The sequence below is a fragment of the Akebia trifoliata genome, chromosome 3 (genome assembly GCF_017979445.1).
Source record: "Akebia trifoliata isolate Shusen 1 chromosome 3, ASM1797944v1, whole genome shotgun sequence".
Lineage (NCBI taxonomy): Eukaryota > Viridiplantae > Streptophyta > Magnoliopsida > Ranunculales > Lardizabalaceae > Akebia > Akebia trifoliata.
Window position 1 is genome coordinate 34,109,866 of NC_141377.1, and position 19,388 is coordinate 34,129,253.

The following is a 19,388-nucleotide window of genomic DNA, read 5'->3' on the forward strand; positions in this document are numbered from 1 at the left end:
AGGGTAAAACAGCAGAAAGCAATGCAACCAAATATCCTCAAGAAGTTTTTGGGCTTGATGGAAAGGAAAAACGCATCATGGAAAGTCATATCCTAGTCAATATGTCTCAACTAGAGACAACCCTGAAAAACATAAAAGGGATTGATGAAGTCGTCGCAGGCATTGAGGCTTTGAATCTCACTCATAAGCTCTGTTTGCTTGACAAATTTATAATGCTAGAAATGGAAATATTCAACGAAGTTGGTTCTGTAAGAACACACAACATACACACTCTGGGCCTCAGTGATGAACATATGACGTTATTTTTTCAACGTACCCTATCGAGATCGGCATAATGATGGTTGATGGCTCAAAAAATACACATATTTGGACAGGGCCTAATTGATTTTGAGCCATACTTCAACACTTAGAACCTATTTGGATACACATAAAAAGTTATTTTTTTTTAAGTTTTGAAAGGTCAAAAGTTAAAATATTTGTTTGGATTAATTTAAAAAAATAAAGAAAAAATAAAAATATAAAAATAAAACTACTCTTAACTTTTTGAACAGCAAAAGAAAATTAGTTTTTATTTTCTAAAAGCTACTTTCTTTCACAAATATTATCTACAATTTACTTTGCATCCAAACAAGACATTAGAGAGAGAGAGAGAGAGAGAGAGAGAGAGAAAGAGAGAGAGTATCTACTTACTCCTTAAATGTACTCACGCTTATGATTATCAAGTTAGTCACGGGACTATAAAAGCTAGCAAATTTTTTGAAAATCTACAATATTTATTTAAATTATTATTTAAAGAAAGTATTTGTTGTAAAGTAAGTAACATCAATATATTTTTATTATTATTATTTGGCTTAGAAAAAAAAATAATTGATTTTTTATGTCAATGATCATCATGTCTTGCCTCATTATGTGATTATATTTGTAGACACCTCAATTTGATCGAATAAGCCCAAGAGTTCATTTGAATCCAATATATAATAAGGACCAAATTGAGAAAATTTCGATCAAACAAGCAGGACCCACTTAAAGAAAATCAAACTAAACAACAAATGATTAAAAAACCAAGTTTTGTTTGGCCATATGTGAAAACGGCCAGACATAGCTTTGCCTAGTCATTGGTCACATAATAGCCAAGCCATTTTTGTTCTAACTTTTCTTTGAGTAATGCATATGTATAATTTACACTGGCCTTTCTTCACATATAGTCAAGGTAAAATTCTTTTAGTCATTCCTTGTCATAAGATAAGTCAGTTGGACAGTTATTCACCCCAAGTGTGCATGAGATCTTCATCAGTAAATGACCTCACAAGCCCTCTTAAGTTGGATTTTCTCTCAACTAAATCCTTCTTAAATTCCTTAAGTACCCATGTTTTAATCCTCATAATTTCTACTCACCAAAACCTTTTGGTAATCTTCATTGTCCACTAATCTTGACCCAAGATCCTACTTGGTCCTCACTTAAGGTGAATTACCTTATCTAACCATAATTTGTTGAGACTCATTAAAGGTGATTCACTCTTATACCCTTCTTACCTTCTTCAAGAACCAAAGGAATTCTTTGACATTTAAAGTAAAATGACCCAATTTTATACCCTCTGACCATCCTATCAAACTTAGAGAATTCTCTATAACTTGTGCTTAATGACATATTTATCCTCAATTTGTCAGAGACCTAAATGAGCTAAGTGACCAAATTATCCAAAAATCTTTCACCTATTTACTTGTCATTTAACTTAATTCACTCTACGTAGACTCAAAGTCAAATCTATCATCTATCAATTGAATATTTGGGACTCCAAATGATGAAATCCAAGTAGATTTTCATCAAAGTCCCAAGCTCATAAAAAACTCCAACAAGTGCCTACTTTTAATAAGGACTTGCTCATCATCTCTTTTTGTCCATTTACAAAATTAGATTATGGTCAATTTTTCCATTAACTTTTATCATCTCCTCTACTCTTAAAAAAAAAAAAAAACAGTTTTAAAACTTCAACTTATGACCATTTTGATAATTATAGATGGGAAGAATAAGGTGCCTAACATCTTCCTTATTCCTCAACCGAATCTCTTTACCTTGCTTTCTAAGTAAACCTTTTATCCTTCACATTGAAAGTGAGTCACTAAAAACCTAAAAAGTATTTTAAAAATCATTTTAGTGGTGTTCATTAAAACCCAAACTCTTTGAATGGTGACGACTCCAAAATCTAAGTAGCTAAGATCAAAACTCCGAAAACTTTTGAACCTCACATATCTATAATATCATTTAATAACTTTATTAAAATATAGTTTAAATACACGTTCTAGATTTTATTAGCTCTCCCACTTGTATGGTCTATGTGAAGATTATTTTGAACAAAAGATGCAGTCTCATAGAAAATACAAATAATTTTATGTGGCTCCCTCAAGATTGAGTTACGTCAATGGATCACAACGATTACACTATGAAGAGAAAATTCACAATTACATATTACACTTTTTAACCAAAAATAGAAATATATACTTCCAAGAAAAAAAACCTAACTAGATTTCTAATCATACAATAAGTTTTCTATTGAATGGAGAACATCCCCAAAGAAGAGAGATTACTTTCACATTCTTACCTCTTTGGGTGATGATAGCTTGGGTTCAAATCCTGCCAACATCAAGCATTGAACTCATTATCGTTAAAAAATATGGATGTTGGAACTAACTACTTGTCTGTACTCTCCAATTAAAACTACTTGTCTGCCATGTTAATTGGTTTGGTGAGCATGACTTACTAAATGGTAATTGGATTGTCCAACGTGATATTCACATGGGTACCTATATGTTGTGACAAAGACTCACTTTTCAAGTGGTTATCAAATTGCTATTATAATTAATACCAATTCAAAAAGCTATAATGGTGACATAACATGAAAGAAGTCTATATTTGATGGCCCAAGGCCATTGAATTCCATAAAATGCGACAGACCAAGGCATCAAAGTCTTCATTGTAGAATTTTTTTTTTTTTTCCGGTGGCTCTAAGCCCTCGAATCTGGTGAACATAAAATTCAACGGCCCTTGGCCACCAAAATTAGGTTTCTAAAATTTGAGGGCCTTTACCCATTGAATTTTTCAATTTTTACATAGTGTGAGGACCTACAACATTGAATCCAGGGAGTGCATTCCACGGAGATTAGTCTTGAAAAAAATCATTATGAGGTGATATTACAATATGAATTTGAATTTTAAAATTTTTAGTAACTACTTATTTTAGTCATTTTAGGGTTATTTTGAAGTTAACAGCCTATTATTTTGGGGCTAGCTATGTGTTTAGTAGATTTTTACCATCTTGAAACTGTTGTTCGTTTGGAATGGATAAATAAGATAAGTCAAGTTGCAGTACTTGGATTTAGAGTCGAATTAGAAATCTAACTATTGGCTTTTTTATTCATCTTTGATTATTATATCAATCGAATTTTCATTCTTTTAGAAAATTCTTTCTCTTGTTTTACCGGGTAGATTCAAACATTTATCCTGAAAGAAGACTTTGATCTTCTAATTTGTTTCTCCCATGGATTCAACAATTATTGGATTGGAGTTTAGCTCATCAGTTTACTAGAATATAAATATAAGAAAGTTTGGAAAAAATAAAAGATATCAAGAAAATTTTGGAGATCACACAAATGATGGTTTTGGGTCACTTCCATAAAACAAATCACATTGCTCTCAACCTCCCTAAAGTCCCTGTCTTGTTTGTGAGGTTTAAATATTGAAGAAGATTAAACTAGGGGTGACAATGGGTACTGGGTCCCTTTATATTGGAACCGGTTAGAGTCCTCTTGGAACCAAAGTCATTGAGATTTGAGAACCAAAACCGACAAAAGCCCGAGGCTCAAAACCATTCAAAGAGAAAAGTTTTGCCAATTTCGATTTTGGTTCCATCAATTTGAGAATAAAAAATCCATAGAAATCCATCAATTTGAGAGTTAGATTCAATAGAAACTGTTGGAGATATTTTAATAAAAATAACATCATGAACTATTAGAGAGAGTGGTGATAGTGACAATGTGTATTATTAGAGAGAGTGCATGATAGGGACTACAAGTCTCTCTATGTTTCTCTTAGAATCTTTTAATCCCACACGGTGGAAGATAAAAATGAGGTTCTCCCTTTAATGACAAGAATAGAGCTTTTGGATTGGGCCCAAGGGGTACCCTAGTTTTTCCCTCAAGGGAAACTCTACACCGAGTTAAATCAATGATGCACACACGCGTACTCCGAGTCGGGTCAGTGCGATGAGGTGTCTCTGATTAACTGTTTATCTTTTTATTACAAATTACATTTTGTAATAATTATTTACTTAATTATTTTTTATCATTTGGTCTTACAATATTTTCTTACCATTTGGACTTAACGCTCCTAATAATTCTACTAATTGTTTAGATTGTGCTAATTAAGGTATTAAAGAATTATAAGCTGTTTAGGCTTCTATTTTCTATATATCTGATCTTAACCCATAAGGGAAAGTAGATCTCTCTTCTTTTTCTACGAATGATCTTCTTCTTTAATGTTCTTTTGTGCTTAAGTTTATTCTTGGTTTTTTTTTATTTCTATTTTTCTTGAAATAACAATCTATTTTTTTGGGTAAAGATTTTGGGTGTGAATTTGGATTCTTGTCTAAGGTGTAGTAGACAGAAGAAAATTTAGTTTATATTGAGCCGTTGTATACTGGGGGCATCATGTCATTGCTTTGCTTGCACTTCTGAAATTTTATAGAGGTTCAAAACATCTTAAAAAGAACGACGAAGTCTATGCCTTAGTTCAATTCAGCTATTATTGTCTTGCAGGTCAGATAACAATATTACAAAAGTTCTGATAAAATTCCAAGGGAGTAAGATCAGGTAACATCAAAATAATTAGAATTATCCTTGTTATATTTTACAATTGATCAACAACAGAAACCAAGATCAACAAAATCTAACGATTTTGATTCCTTTAAGAACTAACACATTGACACCCTAGGTCAAATGTTGAGGTTAAGGGTAAAATTTTTATTCCAATTAATTCATCCATTTAGTTGATAATAAGAATTTTTAGAAATTTGGATAATTTTGTGATAATAATGTTTCCTCCATGCTTATCCAACCATAATCTATTTACATTTAAATGATTTCGATTTTCATTGGTTCTAGTTTTTGCATTAAAACGAGGCTCATGGACCACACCACACCACCACTTGGAACGTCTAGATCAAACTTTAAACATCTATGTCCATATCAAACATGGGTCATGTTGATTTTTTCGATAGGTAAGTTGAACTTGAAACCACAACCTCAAAGTTGCATTGCTATATGTCAACCATGTAAGCTATGGGTCCAAGTCAAGATCAAAACGTGTTTTTATATTTAAATGATTTTGATTTGAATAATGATGAGTGCACATGGTTTGCGTACAACCTCAAAGTTGCATTGCTATATGTCAACCATGTAAGCTATGGGTCCCAGTCAAGATCAAAACGTGTTTTTATATTTAAATGATTTTGATTTGAATAATGATGAGTGCACATGGTATGGGTGAGTGGTTTGGTACACCGCTGACATGGCAAGGGCACAGAATTACACATCTTTTACCAATTAAAAGATCCAATTAAAAGCCTATTATTTTGGGGCTAAGTGTGCATTTGGGTGGATTTTACTATTATGAGAAAGTTTTGTTATCTCGGACATGTCCAGCTAAAGTTGGAATTTAAGTACAATGTGAAGCCTAAAAGTCTATTCAAATTATGGTAAATGATGTTTGGTTCGGCTTTGAATAATAACAATGATAACAATAATATTAATGAGTCGGGATTTCTTGACTCATGAAGAATGACTCATGAAAAAAAACACATGATCCCAACCGTTAAACCACAAAACCCATTAATGTTTGAGATTCATCCTCGGGATAAGTAGCTCTGAAATACATATTATCAAGATAGGCATAAATCTCAACTATTGGATTTTGTATCGAAACGGTTAGGATCATGTGTTTGCTCATATATATATATATATATAGGGAGCGGTTCAGCGGCACCTAAACTTAAACAAGTTTTGTGCCAAGTTTTTATGATCGTGCGATCATAACAGATCCAACGGTTCGACGGCTGTTTTACGGTTTTAAAAGAAAAATCCATTTAATTAAAACCGGCTCCCTCAAATTTCAGTTTTTTTTATTTTAAATCCCTAAACATTAAACAAACCCCTCTTCTCTTCTTCTCTTCGAAGGCTCCTGTAACCTAAACCCATCTTCTCTACAGTTCTCTCTCTTTCTCTCTCTCTCTCTCTACAGCTCGAAAGACCTCTCTCTCTCTCTCTCAAGATCTGGTTTGAACGAGTTCCTAAAGTAGCACCCTTAGAAAAGGATTCAATAATATATTTCTCGAGAAACCCACTCTGCCATCACCATTGATCAAGCTTTTTGATCTCGAACCAACCTTAGATCATCCAAAGGAGGAGACAACCATGATACTATAGCCTATTCATAGTGTTGTCTAGAGTCTTTATAATGGAACATCTTTCACCTTTCAATGGAATCAGTATGATGCCGCAGCTTTGAAAACTTGATGGTGAGTTCGTTGTAACATGGAACGTAAGATGTAGGGAAAATTTTAACATCTTTAAACAAATATAAAATCAAAAATAAAAAAACAAAGAAAAGAAGATAGGCTCAAGTGTGGGCCAAAAATGCCAACTTTTCTAGTCCAGAATGAAGATTTCCCTTAATCAAATGTGGACCCATAGGTTTGGAACAAAAATGAAAGCTAGGTGGCTCAAAATTGATGATTTCCATTGACTAAAAGTGGGTCCATAGGACAGACCATTTTGGAAGCATTACGCTCCATTGTTTCCATCAAGGTTTTTTGTTCTAAATATTTTGAGTTATTTTTTATTTTTTTGTTGCTCTGCAGACTGCAATTTCTAATGTACATTGTTAGTCCCATAGAGCATTTGTGACTTCCAAGGTTTAGTTAGACCAAGGAACTTAAGCTCTTTTATTTTTCCATATAATTTTACAAAGTTCCAAGATCATCAAACCAAGGGGAGCTTTTACTTTATTTTCAAGGAACTCGTTCAAACCAGATCTTGAGAGAGAGAGAAAGAGAGGTCTTTCGAACTGTAGAGAGAGAGAGAGAGAAAGAGAGAGAGCTGTAGAGAAGATGGGTTTAGGTTACAGGAGCCTTCGAAGAGAAGAAGAGAAGAGGGGTTTATTTAATGTTTAGGGATTTAAAACAAAAAAAACTGAAATTTGAGGGAGTCGGTTTTAATTAAATAGATTTTTCTTTTAAAACCGTAAAACAGTCGCCGAACCGTTGGATCTGTTATGATCGCACGATCATAAAAACTTGGCACAAATATATATATGGGGACGGTTCGGCAGCCCTAAAGTTTGCCAAGTTTGGTGCCCAACATTTTTCAAAATATGGGTTAGAAGCTTTGGAATGAGCTGATTTTTTGTGAGGATGATCTCTATGATGAGGAGATCATCCTCACCAAAAATCAGCCTATTCCAAAACTTCTAACCCCATCAAAAATTATTTACTAAAATTGGACGGTCCACGATTCTTCAACTTGTAAACTAGGCTTAGAAGTTTCAAAATGAGCTGATTTTTTGTGAGGATGATCTCTTCACCGTAGAGATCATCCTCACAAAAAATCAGCCTATTCCAAAACTTCTAACCCCATCAAATGTGATTTACAAAAAATGTTTGGCACCAAACTTGGCAAACTTTAGGGCTGCCGAACCGCTCCCATATATATATGGGAGCGGTTCGGCAGCCCTAAAGTTTGCCAAGTTTGGTGCCAAACATTTTTTGTAAATCACATTTGATGGGGTTAGAAGTTTTGGAATAGGCTGATTTTTTGTGAGATATGGGAGCGGTTCGGCAGCCCTAAAGTTTGCCAAGTTTGGTGCCAAACATTTTTTGTAAATCACATTTGATGGGGTTAGAAGTTTTGGAATAGGCTGATTTTTTGTGAGGATGATCTCTACGGTGAAGAGATCATCCTCACAAAAAATCAGCTAATTTTAAAACTTCTAACCCTAATTTACAAGCTGTAGAATCGTGGACCGTCCAATTTTTGTAAATCACTTTTGATGGGGTTAGAAGTTTTGGAATAGGCTGATTTTTAGTGAGGATGATCTCCTCATCATTGAGATCGTCCTCACAAAAAATCAGCTCATTCAAAAACTTCTAACCCATATTTTGAAAAATGTTTGGCACCAAACTTGGCAAACTTTAGGGCTGTTGAACCGTCCCCTATATATATATATATATATATATATATATATATATATATATATATAGAGAGAGAGAGAGAGAGAGAGAGAGAGAGAGAGAGAGAGAGGGTGGCTTTCGGAGGCCCTAAAGAGAGCCAAACATTTTTTCGATGTATGGGTTAGAAGTTTTGTAATGGGCTGATTTTTTGTAAGGATAATACTCTCTATGATGAGGAGATCATCCTCACAAAAAATCAGCTCATTTTGAAACTTCTAACCCATCAAAAGTAATTTACAAAAATCAGATGATCTACAATTCTTCAACTTGTAAATTAAGGTTAGAAGTTTTGGATTGAGTTGATTTTTGGTGAGAATGATTTCCTTACCATATAGATCATTCTCACAAAAAATCAGCCCATTCCGAAACTTTTAACCCCTATTTTGAAATATGTTTGGCATAATGTTTGACTCTCTTTAATTTAGGGCCTCCGAACACTTTATATATATATATATATATATATATATATATATATATATATATATATATATATATATATATATATATATATATATATATATATATATATATATATATATATAAATATAGGGTCCCGTTCAATGGCTAATTTTTTGGCAAAACATTTTTCAAAACATGAGTTAGAAGTTTTGGAATGGGCTGATTTTTGGTGAGGATGATCTCTAGAGGATGATCTCCTCACCATAGAGATCATCCTCACCAAAAATCAGCGCATTCCAAAACTTCTAACTCATGTTTTGAAAAATATTTTACCAAAAAGTTTGTGTTTGTATTTCCCATTGTAACCAAGTTTAGATGCTAAAACCAATAACGGTTAATTTGATTGGTTAATTCAGATAAATACAAAAAACTTTTGAAACAAAAATTAAAAAAGAGCTTGAAGATCATACAAATGATGGTAATTGGTTTCTTCCCTCAAAATCTATTGTCTTAAACCTCGCTAAAACCCACATCCTATTGATGAGATTCAAAGGTTGAATAAGACAAAATATTAATACTCTATGAGCAGTTAATTGGTAAATTACAGATTAATTCACATGATTTCAAATCTCAGTTTGACGTCTCATCTCACTCACAGATGAGACCGAACAGTCATAAACCATTTAACTCGATTATCATGTGCCCCTATTAGTTGGAATCTCCGAATCGAAGTCAATAAAAGATTTGTATTGGTTGTTGGGATGTTGACATGTCCTCTGTAAATCTATTTATTTGCCATCCCTGATATTGCCAAGAACACACATTTTCTTTTATTTTCTTCTTTCTTTGTTCTTAGGCTAGAACGGCTAAAAGAGGCCATGGGAGAAGAAGTGAGCAGCAAGATCCTTGTGATTGGAGCAACTGGGTATCTCGGAAAATATATGGTGAAATGTAGTATTTCAATGGGTCATCCTACTTATGTGTATACACGGCCTATCACACTGGATACAAACTCATCTAAGCTACAGCTTCTTGGAGAATTTGGATCCATGGGGGTCACCATCTTTGAAGTAAAATCTCACACTCTTGGTTTTAAAAATTATGTTAGTTTAATTGTGTACTGATTTCTTATGAAAAGAGAGAGAAGAAGTTTAAAATAATTCCTGATTTTTTAATTGAATGGGTTAGAAGTTCGGATTGAACTGATTTTTTGTGAGAATGATCTCTATGATGAGATCATCCTCGCAACAAAAAAATCAGTCCATTTTAAAATTTCTAAATCCATCATAAGTGGATTACAAATTATTGGTGAAAAATCAACGGTCCACATTCTAAATCACTTTTGATGGGGTTAGAAGATTCAGATTGGACTGATATTTTGTCACCCCACAAAAAAAATCAGCTAAATCCGAAACTTCTACCGCATATTTTGACAAATAATTGTTTTTACATATGTTTTTATTTATGTCCTATGAACGTCTCCTATATATATATAATAATCATTTTATTCTTTTGAAATATTGAAAAAATACATGAAATATGCCAGGGAGAATTGGATGAACATGAAAAGCTTGTCTCAGTGTTTCAACAAGTAGATATCGTGATTTCAACACTAGCAGTTCCTCAGCATCTTCAACAACTTGAAATCATCAATGCCATAAAAGAGGCTGGTAACATCAAGGTATCCAAAGTTCACTTCTACAAGAATACACACAAATATCCTGGTAGTACTTAGTTGTTGAACTCATTAAAAATAGGCTTACTAATAATAATAATACACACACAAGACAACCAATCATAAAAGGGAAAAAAAACACTAAGGGGTTCATTCCTCTCGCTCCATAAAATTCATTTTTGATCAATAAAGAGAAAGGTGTGCAACACGAGAACTTTCCAAAAGGTCACTCATCCTATTACATCCCCATATATAAAACTTTTGAAACTCTTACTAGTTGACTTAGACATTTATTGAGTCAGTTTGAAAATTCGGAGTCTAAATAAAATTTTGGTTGAAGTATAAATTAGAGTTGTGCTAATCTGATTCAAAAAAAAAAAAAAAAAAAAAGAAGCTCCAATACACTCACTATTGTGACAACATGCACGGAACCCTAAATTTTTCCTCAAGGTACAAAACGAAAAAAGTCAATGGTTCCATGCATACTACCAATGTATTTTTGAGTGTTTTTTTTTTCTTAGTTAGTCTAATACTATTTTATATAAAAAAAAATATTGATAAGTTTGTTTTAATGAGTTCAATAACTTAGTACTAGTGGGATTTGAACACAAATCTCAAGTATCTTGACTCAAAGACTTTACTAATTAAACTAGTTGTTACCTGTAAAAATTAGTATTATTCTATAAGTTAATTAATATTTTTTTCAAACAAAAACTTATTTTAAATTATAAATATTAATTTTTAATATCATTTAATATGTTGAACATGTATATAGAGACTTTGTGTGGACATAACACAGTTGATTTTTTATGAAGACTAGCACTCTTTGCACCCCCATGCTTCCCCAAAATACCCCTCTCTCTCTCTCTCTCTCTCTCTCATTTGGGAGGGGTCTATCTCTATCATTTGGGAGGGGATTCTTGTGGTGAAGAAGGTAGTGGAGAGAGAGAGAGAGAGTGTGTGCGCGCGCGCGTGTGGGTGCGTGGGTGGGGAGGACCACAGTGGTAGAGAACAAAATGAAGAGAGACAGAGAGAGAGGGGATATGCGTCTGGTTAATAAATGGGTCTTTTTTTAAATGAATAACGATTTTAATACACGACTGACGTGGCAAAGATCTATGATTCACGTCAGACGTGAATCCAACCACGTGCATTCATCACGACTCTTTTTAAATACGTCGGGGGTGCATTGTAAGGAAAGTAGGATGCAATGAGTGGCAGACATAAATACTGATGAATGCACGTGGTTTTGATAAGCTGTAGGGTACGCCAGGTGAGGGTCTACATTAAACAACTGTTTGAGTTGAAAGTCTGCTTATAGGAATTCCTAACTAGTAGTATCTCTAGAAACTTTATTCTAATCCCTAGAAGTCAATAGAATTTTTTAGGTCCCAACCTTATTTATGTTTCATAAAAAGTCCTTTATAAACTTCCTTACGCATTTTCCTTTAATTATCCCCCCCCCCCCCCAAAAAAAAGTACTCATTCTTCAAAATACACTCATTTTCAATACATTTAAAGAAATTAAAGCAAAATGGATCATCTAGGAAAATCACAATAAAGTAAAAGAAAATTCCAAATAAAAAATGGATATTCCACTATTGAAAAATTACTTATAACCCTAAAGAAAATACCTTCTCTAGTAATATTTTGAGTGCATCAATTCATAAATATTTGGCAAATCTCTTGATAGATTTGTAAAAGATCATTTCGATGATGATCAGTGACTTCTAGATTATATTTGAGCATTTTTTTACATGGGTGACTTCTACCATTGTTGATGATCATTTTGGGATACCTAAAGTAAGGTCATGATATTATTATTAAATCTGATTTTTTGGTTGTAGATCCACCGAAGAGATAAGTTGAAATAGATATCCATGAAAATTATTATGATGTTGGAGTGACTTTAAAATTGACATCGATTCACACATTGCTGATGTGGATGTGTGTATGGAATCATGGATGCTTTTCATTGAGATACAAGTTAAAAGCATCTCAATTATGGTTATGTGTGCACCTCCACGTCAACAATGTGTGGATCGATGTCTATTTTAATGTCATTCCAGCCTGACACAATTATTATAGGGTGAGAAATGAACTGTCTTCCTGGTTTGAAAATAAGCATTTGCAGGTATTTTTTTGGAGGAAAAAAAAAAGTTAAGGGTATTTTCAATAGTAAATTAAATTTTAGAGGTGTATTTAATGCATTTTAATGTCTGCTCTTAGGACCCAAGTTAACAGTACCCTTCTTTACCGTAAGGACATATAATTTTTATGAAATATGCTGAAGTAACATTGAAATTGACATCGTTTCACACATTGTTGACATGGATGTGTATAAAATCATAAATGTTTTTCATTAAGATACAAGTGAGAGGCATTTATGGTTCTATTCACACCAAAGTATGAAACGATGTCATTTTCAATGTCACTCCAGTGCGGCTCAATTTTTATTGTAGAGTTATTTGGTTGGGGATTTGGACATAGTGCTTTGAAAAGAGAGTTTAAAGCATTAAAACATGGGCATTTGAAGGAAGAATATAAGGAAATTGATAAAGTAGGGTCTAGAGAGAGTTTTCTTGATTTCGTTTCAGAATTACAAGTTGCGCTTATGAAAATTGGTTTACTTGACTTTAAATGATATCGACTAAGGTCTAGTTATAAATTTTGGTTTGTAACTATTCAACTTAGTTGATTTGTAATAGGGATTGTTAAATTGACGACATTTTATAATCGAAAATTTGTCAAATTGGTTGGACAGATTTGTTTCTATTAAAATAAATTAAAAATATATGCACCTTTTTTCTTAAATTACCTTCATAGCAAAATACCATTCACAAAAATCCATGGTGCATCGAGCAGATTGATTTTATTACATAATCCGATCAAACCATTAGGTTGATATACTAAATGATTATCTGATTTACGAGCTTAGGTTATGCCCTTGAGTAGAATGTTGATTCATAGAAGGGTAAATAATTAAATAGCAAACGCCCGTATTACAAAAATTAGGATTTTTGCATGATTAAATTTTTTTTATAATTACTTTAAAAAGATATTTTAAAATTTTAATAAATAATCTAATTTTATATCATTTAACATATTATAAGAAGTTTTTTTATTTTATTTAAAAAATATTATTTAGGGTGATATTGTAAATAACATAATAGAAAATGATATTTATGTAATTTTAAAAAGCTAAAAAACTAAATAACATTATTAGAGATGGTCGTGGATTGAAATTCTATTCTTTTCGACGAAAAATGACCTTGATAATAGTGAGGTTAAATGTAAAAGTGAGGATATTTTTTGGTCTTCCAAATTTCGGTATAGAGGGGGATTCACATATTGCCCACTAACCATTTGTTTTATACTCCTAGAAATCTTATTTATGTTTTCTCAACGTGCTTCCTATCATGGTTCAAACGTTAGAAATCGGTCTCATCTACTACTCCTTTTCCAAATCCAGAAAATTTCCAGGAGAACCCTTCGGATCATCTGTCAATGAATCAATCTATTACTCCTTTGGAATTTTTCGTAAATTTAAAAAAAAAAAAAAAAACAGTGCTGATTCAATATTTTTTGCAAAATACTCTGAACACCCATCTATTTATCATAAATTTTGTCTGGTGGCATTGTATATATAGAGATTTGTACCCTCGGAATTCGGCAACGAAGTGGATAAGTTGAAAGTACTCCCACCATTCCAACCACTAATGGATGGAAAGAAGAAGATCAGAAGGGCCACCAAAGCAGCAGGCGTCCCATATACCTTCGTGGTTGCAAACAGCTTCGCTGCATACTTTGTCGATTACTTACTCCATCCACATGAGCCCAGAGAAGAAGTTATCGTCTATGGCAGTGGTGAAGCCAAGGGTACCTAATACTCTGCTCTACAAACTTTGTTATAGTCCCCAATTCAACAAACACTTCATATATTGATTAAATGATCAAGGACTCTTTTGGGCCCACCAAGGTTTAAAATCTAGTCTCAATGCAATGTATCGATCAAGAGAAAAATCAATGCTCCATCGACCAAAACATTTTGATACATTCTCAAAGCATTCAAAGTTTCTTATTGGTTCGGCCAATACCTATATATATATATATAGACCGATACATTCCAATATTTTGAACCATGGTACCCTGTTAGGTCCGAGATATACTATACTCGGGCTAGCTGAATTCGGATCGAAATAGTGAACTTTTTCTATCTAGCTGTAGGTTCTAATATGAATATGGTTTTTCGTGTGTAGCGGTGTTGAATTGTGAAGAAGATGTTGCAGTGTATACAATCAAAGCTGCTTCTGATCCAAGGGCACGCAACCGTGTCATCAACTATAGGCCACCTCAAAACATTGTATCTCAGCTAGACTTAATCTCGTCTTGGGAGAAGAAAACTGGAAGGAAATTGAGGAAGATTCATGTCCCAGAGGAAGAAATAGTGAAGCTCTCAAATAGTAAGACATGTTTGCTAACTTACTTTCAATAGTTTTGTCTTGGATCAAATATTGAGGTCAGCAATATGAATCAACTCATCTTGAGCTACATAATTTTATAGAGATTCTATTGCCACACCAACTTTTGCTAACGCTACCCCAATTCATGTGTAAATCACCCAAGAATTAGCACATGTCTTTGGGTAGCGTTAGCAAAAGTTGTTGTGGCAATAGAAGCTCTCTAATTTTATTACTCATCTATCTAAATATTCTCCTTTTTTTGCTATGATGCTCATATTATGGATAAATTATTTCTTCACTACCCATTGTGTGGACCTAAATTCCAAACTACAGATACTTGAGATTGCTGATGACAAGCAGCAAATGATGAACCTATGATTGCACGTGTCTATTTCCTGTTTAGCTGACCTTAAATCTTTGGGATAAGTTGCTGTTCTCGTTGCATTTATCTCACAAGTTGGAGTAATCAATTGGTCCATCTGAAATGTTTTTAAATTTATCTAACCCACCCTGGAAATGTCTTGATTTGTCTAACTAATCTTTGCTACTTAATTTCTATTGTTGCAGCCCTGAAGCATCCAGACAACATACCTGTCTCCATCCTTCACAGCATATTTGTCAAGGGAGACCAGACAAGCTTTGATTTAGAAGAAGATGATTTCGAGGCCTCCAAGTTATATCCAGACTATGAGTACACTTCAGTAGATCGTCTTCTTGATATTTGTCTGGTTAATCCCCCCAAGCCCAAGCTTACAGCTTTAGCTTAAGTTTCCTTCTCATACATTATCGACTTTTGAGACGCAAACTAAGCTTTCTAAAGAGCACAATATGCATCATCTAATTATTTCCATGTATGACTCGTAATGTTTGGTTTTAAAGAGTAGATATTACCACACCAATGTCTTCTCCTATTGGAAGTTAAGTTTCCTAGAGAACCAAGTATGTGATCCAGACAACTTCAATATTTTGATCTGTTCCTCAGTCTCCTATTTCTCTTACTTTGAGTTTGCTAGGTATTACACAAAGTTTCCAACTTATACCCTAGGGATCTAAGGAATTGATGGCATCGTGATCGCTCTAGTAGCATCGACGTGGATAGGTGATTTGATCTTTCTGATCTCCGACTGGCAATAATGTAACATAACTCCAGGTCTATGCCCCATGTACAAAGTCTAGAGATAAGTGCCACCATATACATAGTCTAGACATGTTTTCAATGCTTCGAAAAAGATGAAAGAAAAATAGAGTATCAGCAATGATATAGAGAAAATTGCACCATAACACCTGAAGGGTTAAGTAAATAAAGAACCGACAAGAAGTAAAGCTAAGAATCATGTAAGAAATATTAACATAAAAAGTTTGATATGAAGAAATAAGCCTTTATATATAAGGAAATGAACACTGAAAGTGAAAGGGAGAGTCAACCTTGAGAAATTCTGTAAGGCCTATGTGTGAAAAGAATTCACCTATGCAAATCATCCATAAGTGGCACATGGAACTGACACATGTGATGCATCCAGAACCTACAACTTGCATAAAACAAGATTATTTCACATAGGCAGCTTGAATTTATTTGTCAATGCCTGTACATTTCCTGTTGTGGGCTGGGTTGTCAGGAAGTGAGCCCGAAAGGGGCGTCCAGACGCGGGTCTGGTATGAATGCTTCCTTTATCCAAACAAGCGTGACTATTCCTTTTCCACCGACCTTGGCTATTTGAGCTGCGGGTTCGGAGTGAGCCGGTTCAATAAGTCTTTCCCGTCTGATCTCAGGATCAAATCTTCAGCATTGAGATGCTTAACGCAGCCGTTCCAGTTTATTGCACTGCAATCCAAGGTGCTCTGGATATGTTAGAAGATGTCTCGTAGTCAAAGTCGTCAACTACGACAACAAATACTGGGTCTGCCACATGAACCCTTTTAAGCAATGCAGATATTTCATAGTAAATAATCTTTAAATTCAACTCAAAATCCAACTATATCCAATCTGCTTCTTCACATTCTTATCTCCCATTCTCCTCCTCATCACAGCCTTCTCTTCCATCTTCTCCACTGAAGCATAGATATTAGAGAGAAGAACATATGCAGAAGAATCTTGTGGTTCTAACTGGATTAACTTCTCTGCGGCCTCCTCCCCGAGCTGAATATTCTCATTCATTCTACAAGCACTAAGCAACGTTCGCCAAATCAAAGAGCAAGGTTCATATGGCATGCCTTCTATCAATTCTCTTGCTTCTCTCAATCTCCCTGCCCGGCATAAAATATCAACCATACAAGCATAATGTTCCTCGCTTGGAACAATGCCATGGTCTTGGTGCATGGAACCAAATTGAGTGCAAGCCTCAGATATAAGGCCGGCATGGCCACAAGCAGAAAGGACACCAACAAATGTTACGGCATTAGGTTTTGCCCCCCAAATTTTCATTTCTGAGATTGTATCAAGTGCTTCTCTTCCACAACCATGATGGGCGTAGGCACAAATCATGGAATTCCATGTAATCACATCTCTATCAGTCATAGTGTTCCGAAAGATCTTGGATGAGTCGTGGATGTCCCCACACTTTGCATACATGGTGATGAACGAGTTAGAGACTGCAAGATCCGACTCAAATCCTCTCTTGATGACTTCTGCATGAAATTGTGACCCAAGAACAAGCTCTGAATGCTCAGCACAGGACTTGGAAATACTTGCAAAGGTCATGTTATTAGGTTTTAAGCCACTCCAATTCATCATCATGTAAAACTTCATTGATTCTTCGATGAATCCATTTTGTGCATAACCACAAATCATGGCATTCCAAGAGATAGAATCACTTGAAGGGATCTCTTGAAAGATTTTGGAAGCCTTCTCCATCATCCCGCAATTAGCGTACATTGTGAGTAATGAATTCATCAATGCCACGTCAGAATCAAGCCCTAACTTCTTGATTCGAGCTTGGATATGCTCACCAATCTGTGGAACCTCAATGTGACTACATATATCTATCATGGCACAATAAGAAAATTCATTAAACTCTATACCTGATTCTTTCATTTCCTCCAAAACTCTAATTGAGTGATCAAAAAACCCAAAATGAGCATAACCCATAACCATTGTGTTCCATGTGAATATATCTGGCATGTCAATTTCACCAAAAAGTTTCTCCATGTTATCGAACTTTCCACATTGAGAATACATCTGTAGGAGAGAGTTTCCAAGGAGTGCAATCGTCTCAAAACCAGTCTTGATGACACAGCTGTGAATTTGCCGTCCAAACTCTATATTAACTAATCGCGAACAACTAGAAATGAGACTAGAATACATTAGTTCATCTACTTTGAAGCCCTCCAACTGGATTAAACGAAGAAGTTCGATAGATTCTTCATACCAGCCATGGTTTCTAAACAACCCAATCTGAAGATTGAATGATATAACATCCCACTCCTCCATTGTGTTAAACACATCAGTCGCATAGCGTAAACTTCTACATCTACAATACATGGTCAGTATAATGTTATTAGTTCCTTGATCTTTGAACTCTCTCAACTTCAGTATTAGAACATGAGCCTTCTTTGCAATCTCGAGAATGGTCACCATAGCACAAGAAGAAAGAAAACTCGAAAAAGTAGACTCGTTCATCCTCATTCCGGTGGACAAAAACCTTACTACAAGATCCACCCCGACATCTCCTTGACCATTAAAAGCATATCCCGCAATCATGGAATTCCACATAACAATATCACGTGACCTTGCCTCGTCAAACAAACATACAGAATCCTCCAAAAGGTACGATCTTGCATACATTGTAATAAGAGAATTTACAATAGAAACATTTGAATATAGCCCAGCCTTAGTAATATACCCGTGAATTTGGATTCCGAGATAAATAACTTCCACACTTGCGCACAAGCTTATAAGACTAGAAAGCGCAAAATGGCTGAACGGAACTTGTACAATAAAAGAATATCTAAACAATTTGAAAGCATCATGAGCTGCAATTCCTTGTTGAAGGTACCCTCTTAATAAGATTTCAATAGAAACTTCATCAATATTATGCATTCCGTCAAACATTTTCCTAGACTCCTTGATGTCTCCACACTTAACATAAGCCATCAAGAGTGCATTACCCACAACAAGATCAGAAGCAAACCCACATTTCAAACTTTCTGCATGAATTTGCCTACAATTTTTGAAATTGACCATCTCTATCGAAGCCACCAAAACAGAAGCGAAACTCGATTGACTTGGATGGAATCCTGCCCGTTTCATCTCACAGTAAAACGAGAACCCATCTTCAAAAAACCCTGACTGAACAAAACTAGAAATCATAGTGTTCCATGAAACAACATCTCTTTCAGACATTTCGTAGAACAACTTAAGTGCCTCGAAAACACACAAACAAGAACAGTATACATGAAGAAGATTGTTGGCAAATAAGAGATCTGATCCAAATGAAAATTTGAGAATCCACGCGTGAACCATCTTTCCGATCTGCGAAGATTGAGAAACAATGGAATTTCGCAAAATTGAGATGATAAAACAAGGTTTGGTGATCTGGGTAAGATTTGATTGGGGTCTTTGATCAACCACAGAAC

The 19,388-nt window shown here is 34.5% G+C and overlaps 2 protein-coding genes across 2 annotated transcripts; one reads left to right on the forward strand and one right to left on the reverse strand.

The window, feature by feature from the left end:
* Nucleotides 1-9,487: 9,487 nt before the first annotated feature.
* LOC147406519 (isoeugenol synthase 1-like) lies at nucleotides 9,488-15,788 on the forward strand. The gene is made up of 5 exons (XM_086434594.1): nucleotides 9,488-9,748; nucleotides 10,225-10,359; nucleotides 14,004-14,232; nucleotides 14,613-14,816; nucleotides 15,384-15,788. Exons 1-5 carry the CDS (start codon nucleotides 9,557-9,559, stop codon nucleotides 15,581-15,583), a joined length of 960 nt encoding a protein of 319 aa, XP_086290720.1. The 5' UTR covers nucleotides 9,488-9,556; the 3' UTR covers nucleotides 15,584-15,788.
* A 985-nt stretch (nucleotides 15,789-16,773) lies between these two features.
* Nucleotides 16,774-19,275, reverse strand: LOC147406520 (pentatricopeptide repeat-containing protein At4g13650-like). The gene has a single exon (XM_086432544.1). It carries the CDS (start codon nucleotides 19,273-19,275, stop codon nucleotides 16,774-16,776), a length of 2,502 nt encoding a protein of 833 aa, XP_086288670.1.
* Between the last annotated feature and the right edge of the window lie 113 nt (nucleotides 19,276-19,388).

What these genes read in the sequence shown, in the direction of transcription:
- LOC147406519 (XM_086434594.1), top strand. Translation starts at nt 9,557, where the DNA reads ATGGGAGAAGAAGTGAGCAGCAAGATCCTTGTGATTGGAGCAACTGGG. An exon ending in TGGGGGTCACCATCTTTGAA is followed by an intron (nt 9,749 to 10,224) that starts GTAAAATCTCAC and finishes GAAATATGCCAG; the next exon opens with GGAGAATTGGATGAACATGA. An exon ending in AATAGTGAAGCTCTCAAATA is followed by an intron (nt 14,817 to 15,383) that starts GTAAGACATGTT and finishes CTATTGTTGCAG; the next exon opens with CCCTGAAGCATCCAGACAAC.
- LOC147406520 (XM_086432544.1), bottom strand. Translation starts at nt 19,275, where the DNA reads ATGGTTCACGCGTGGATTCTCAAATTTTCATTTGGATCAGATCTCTTA.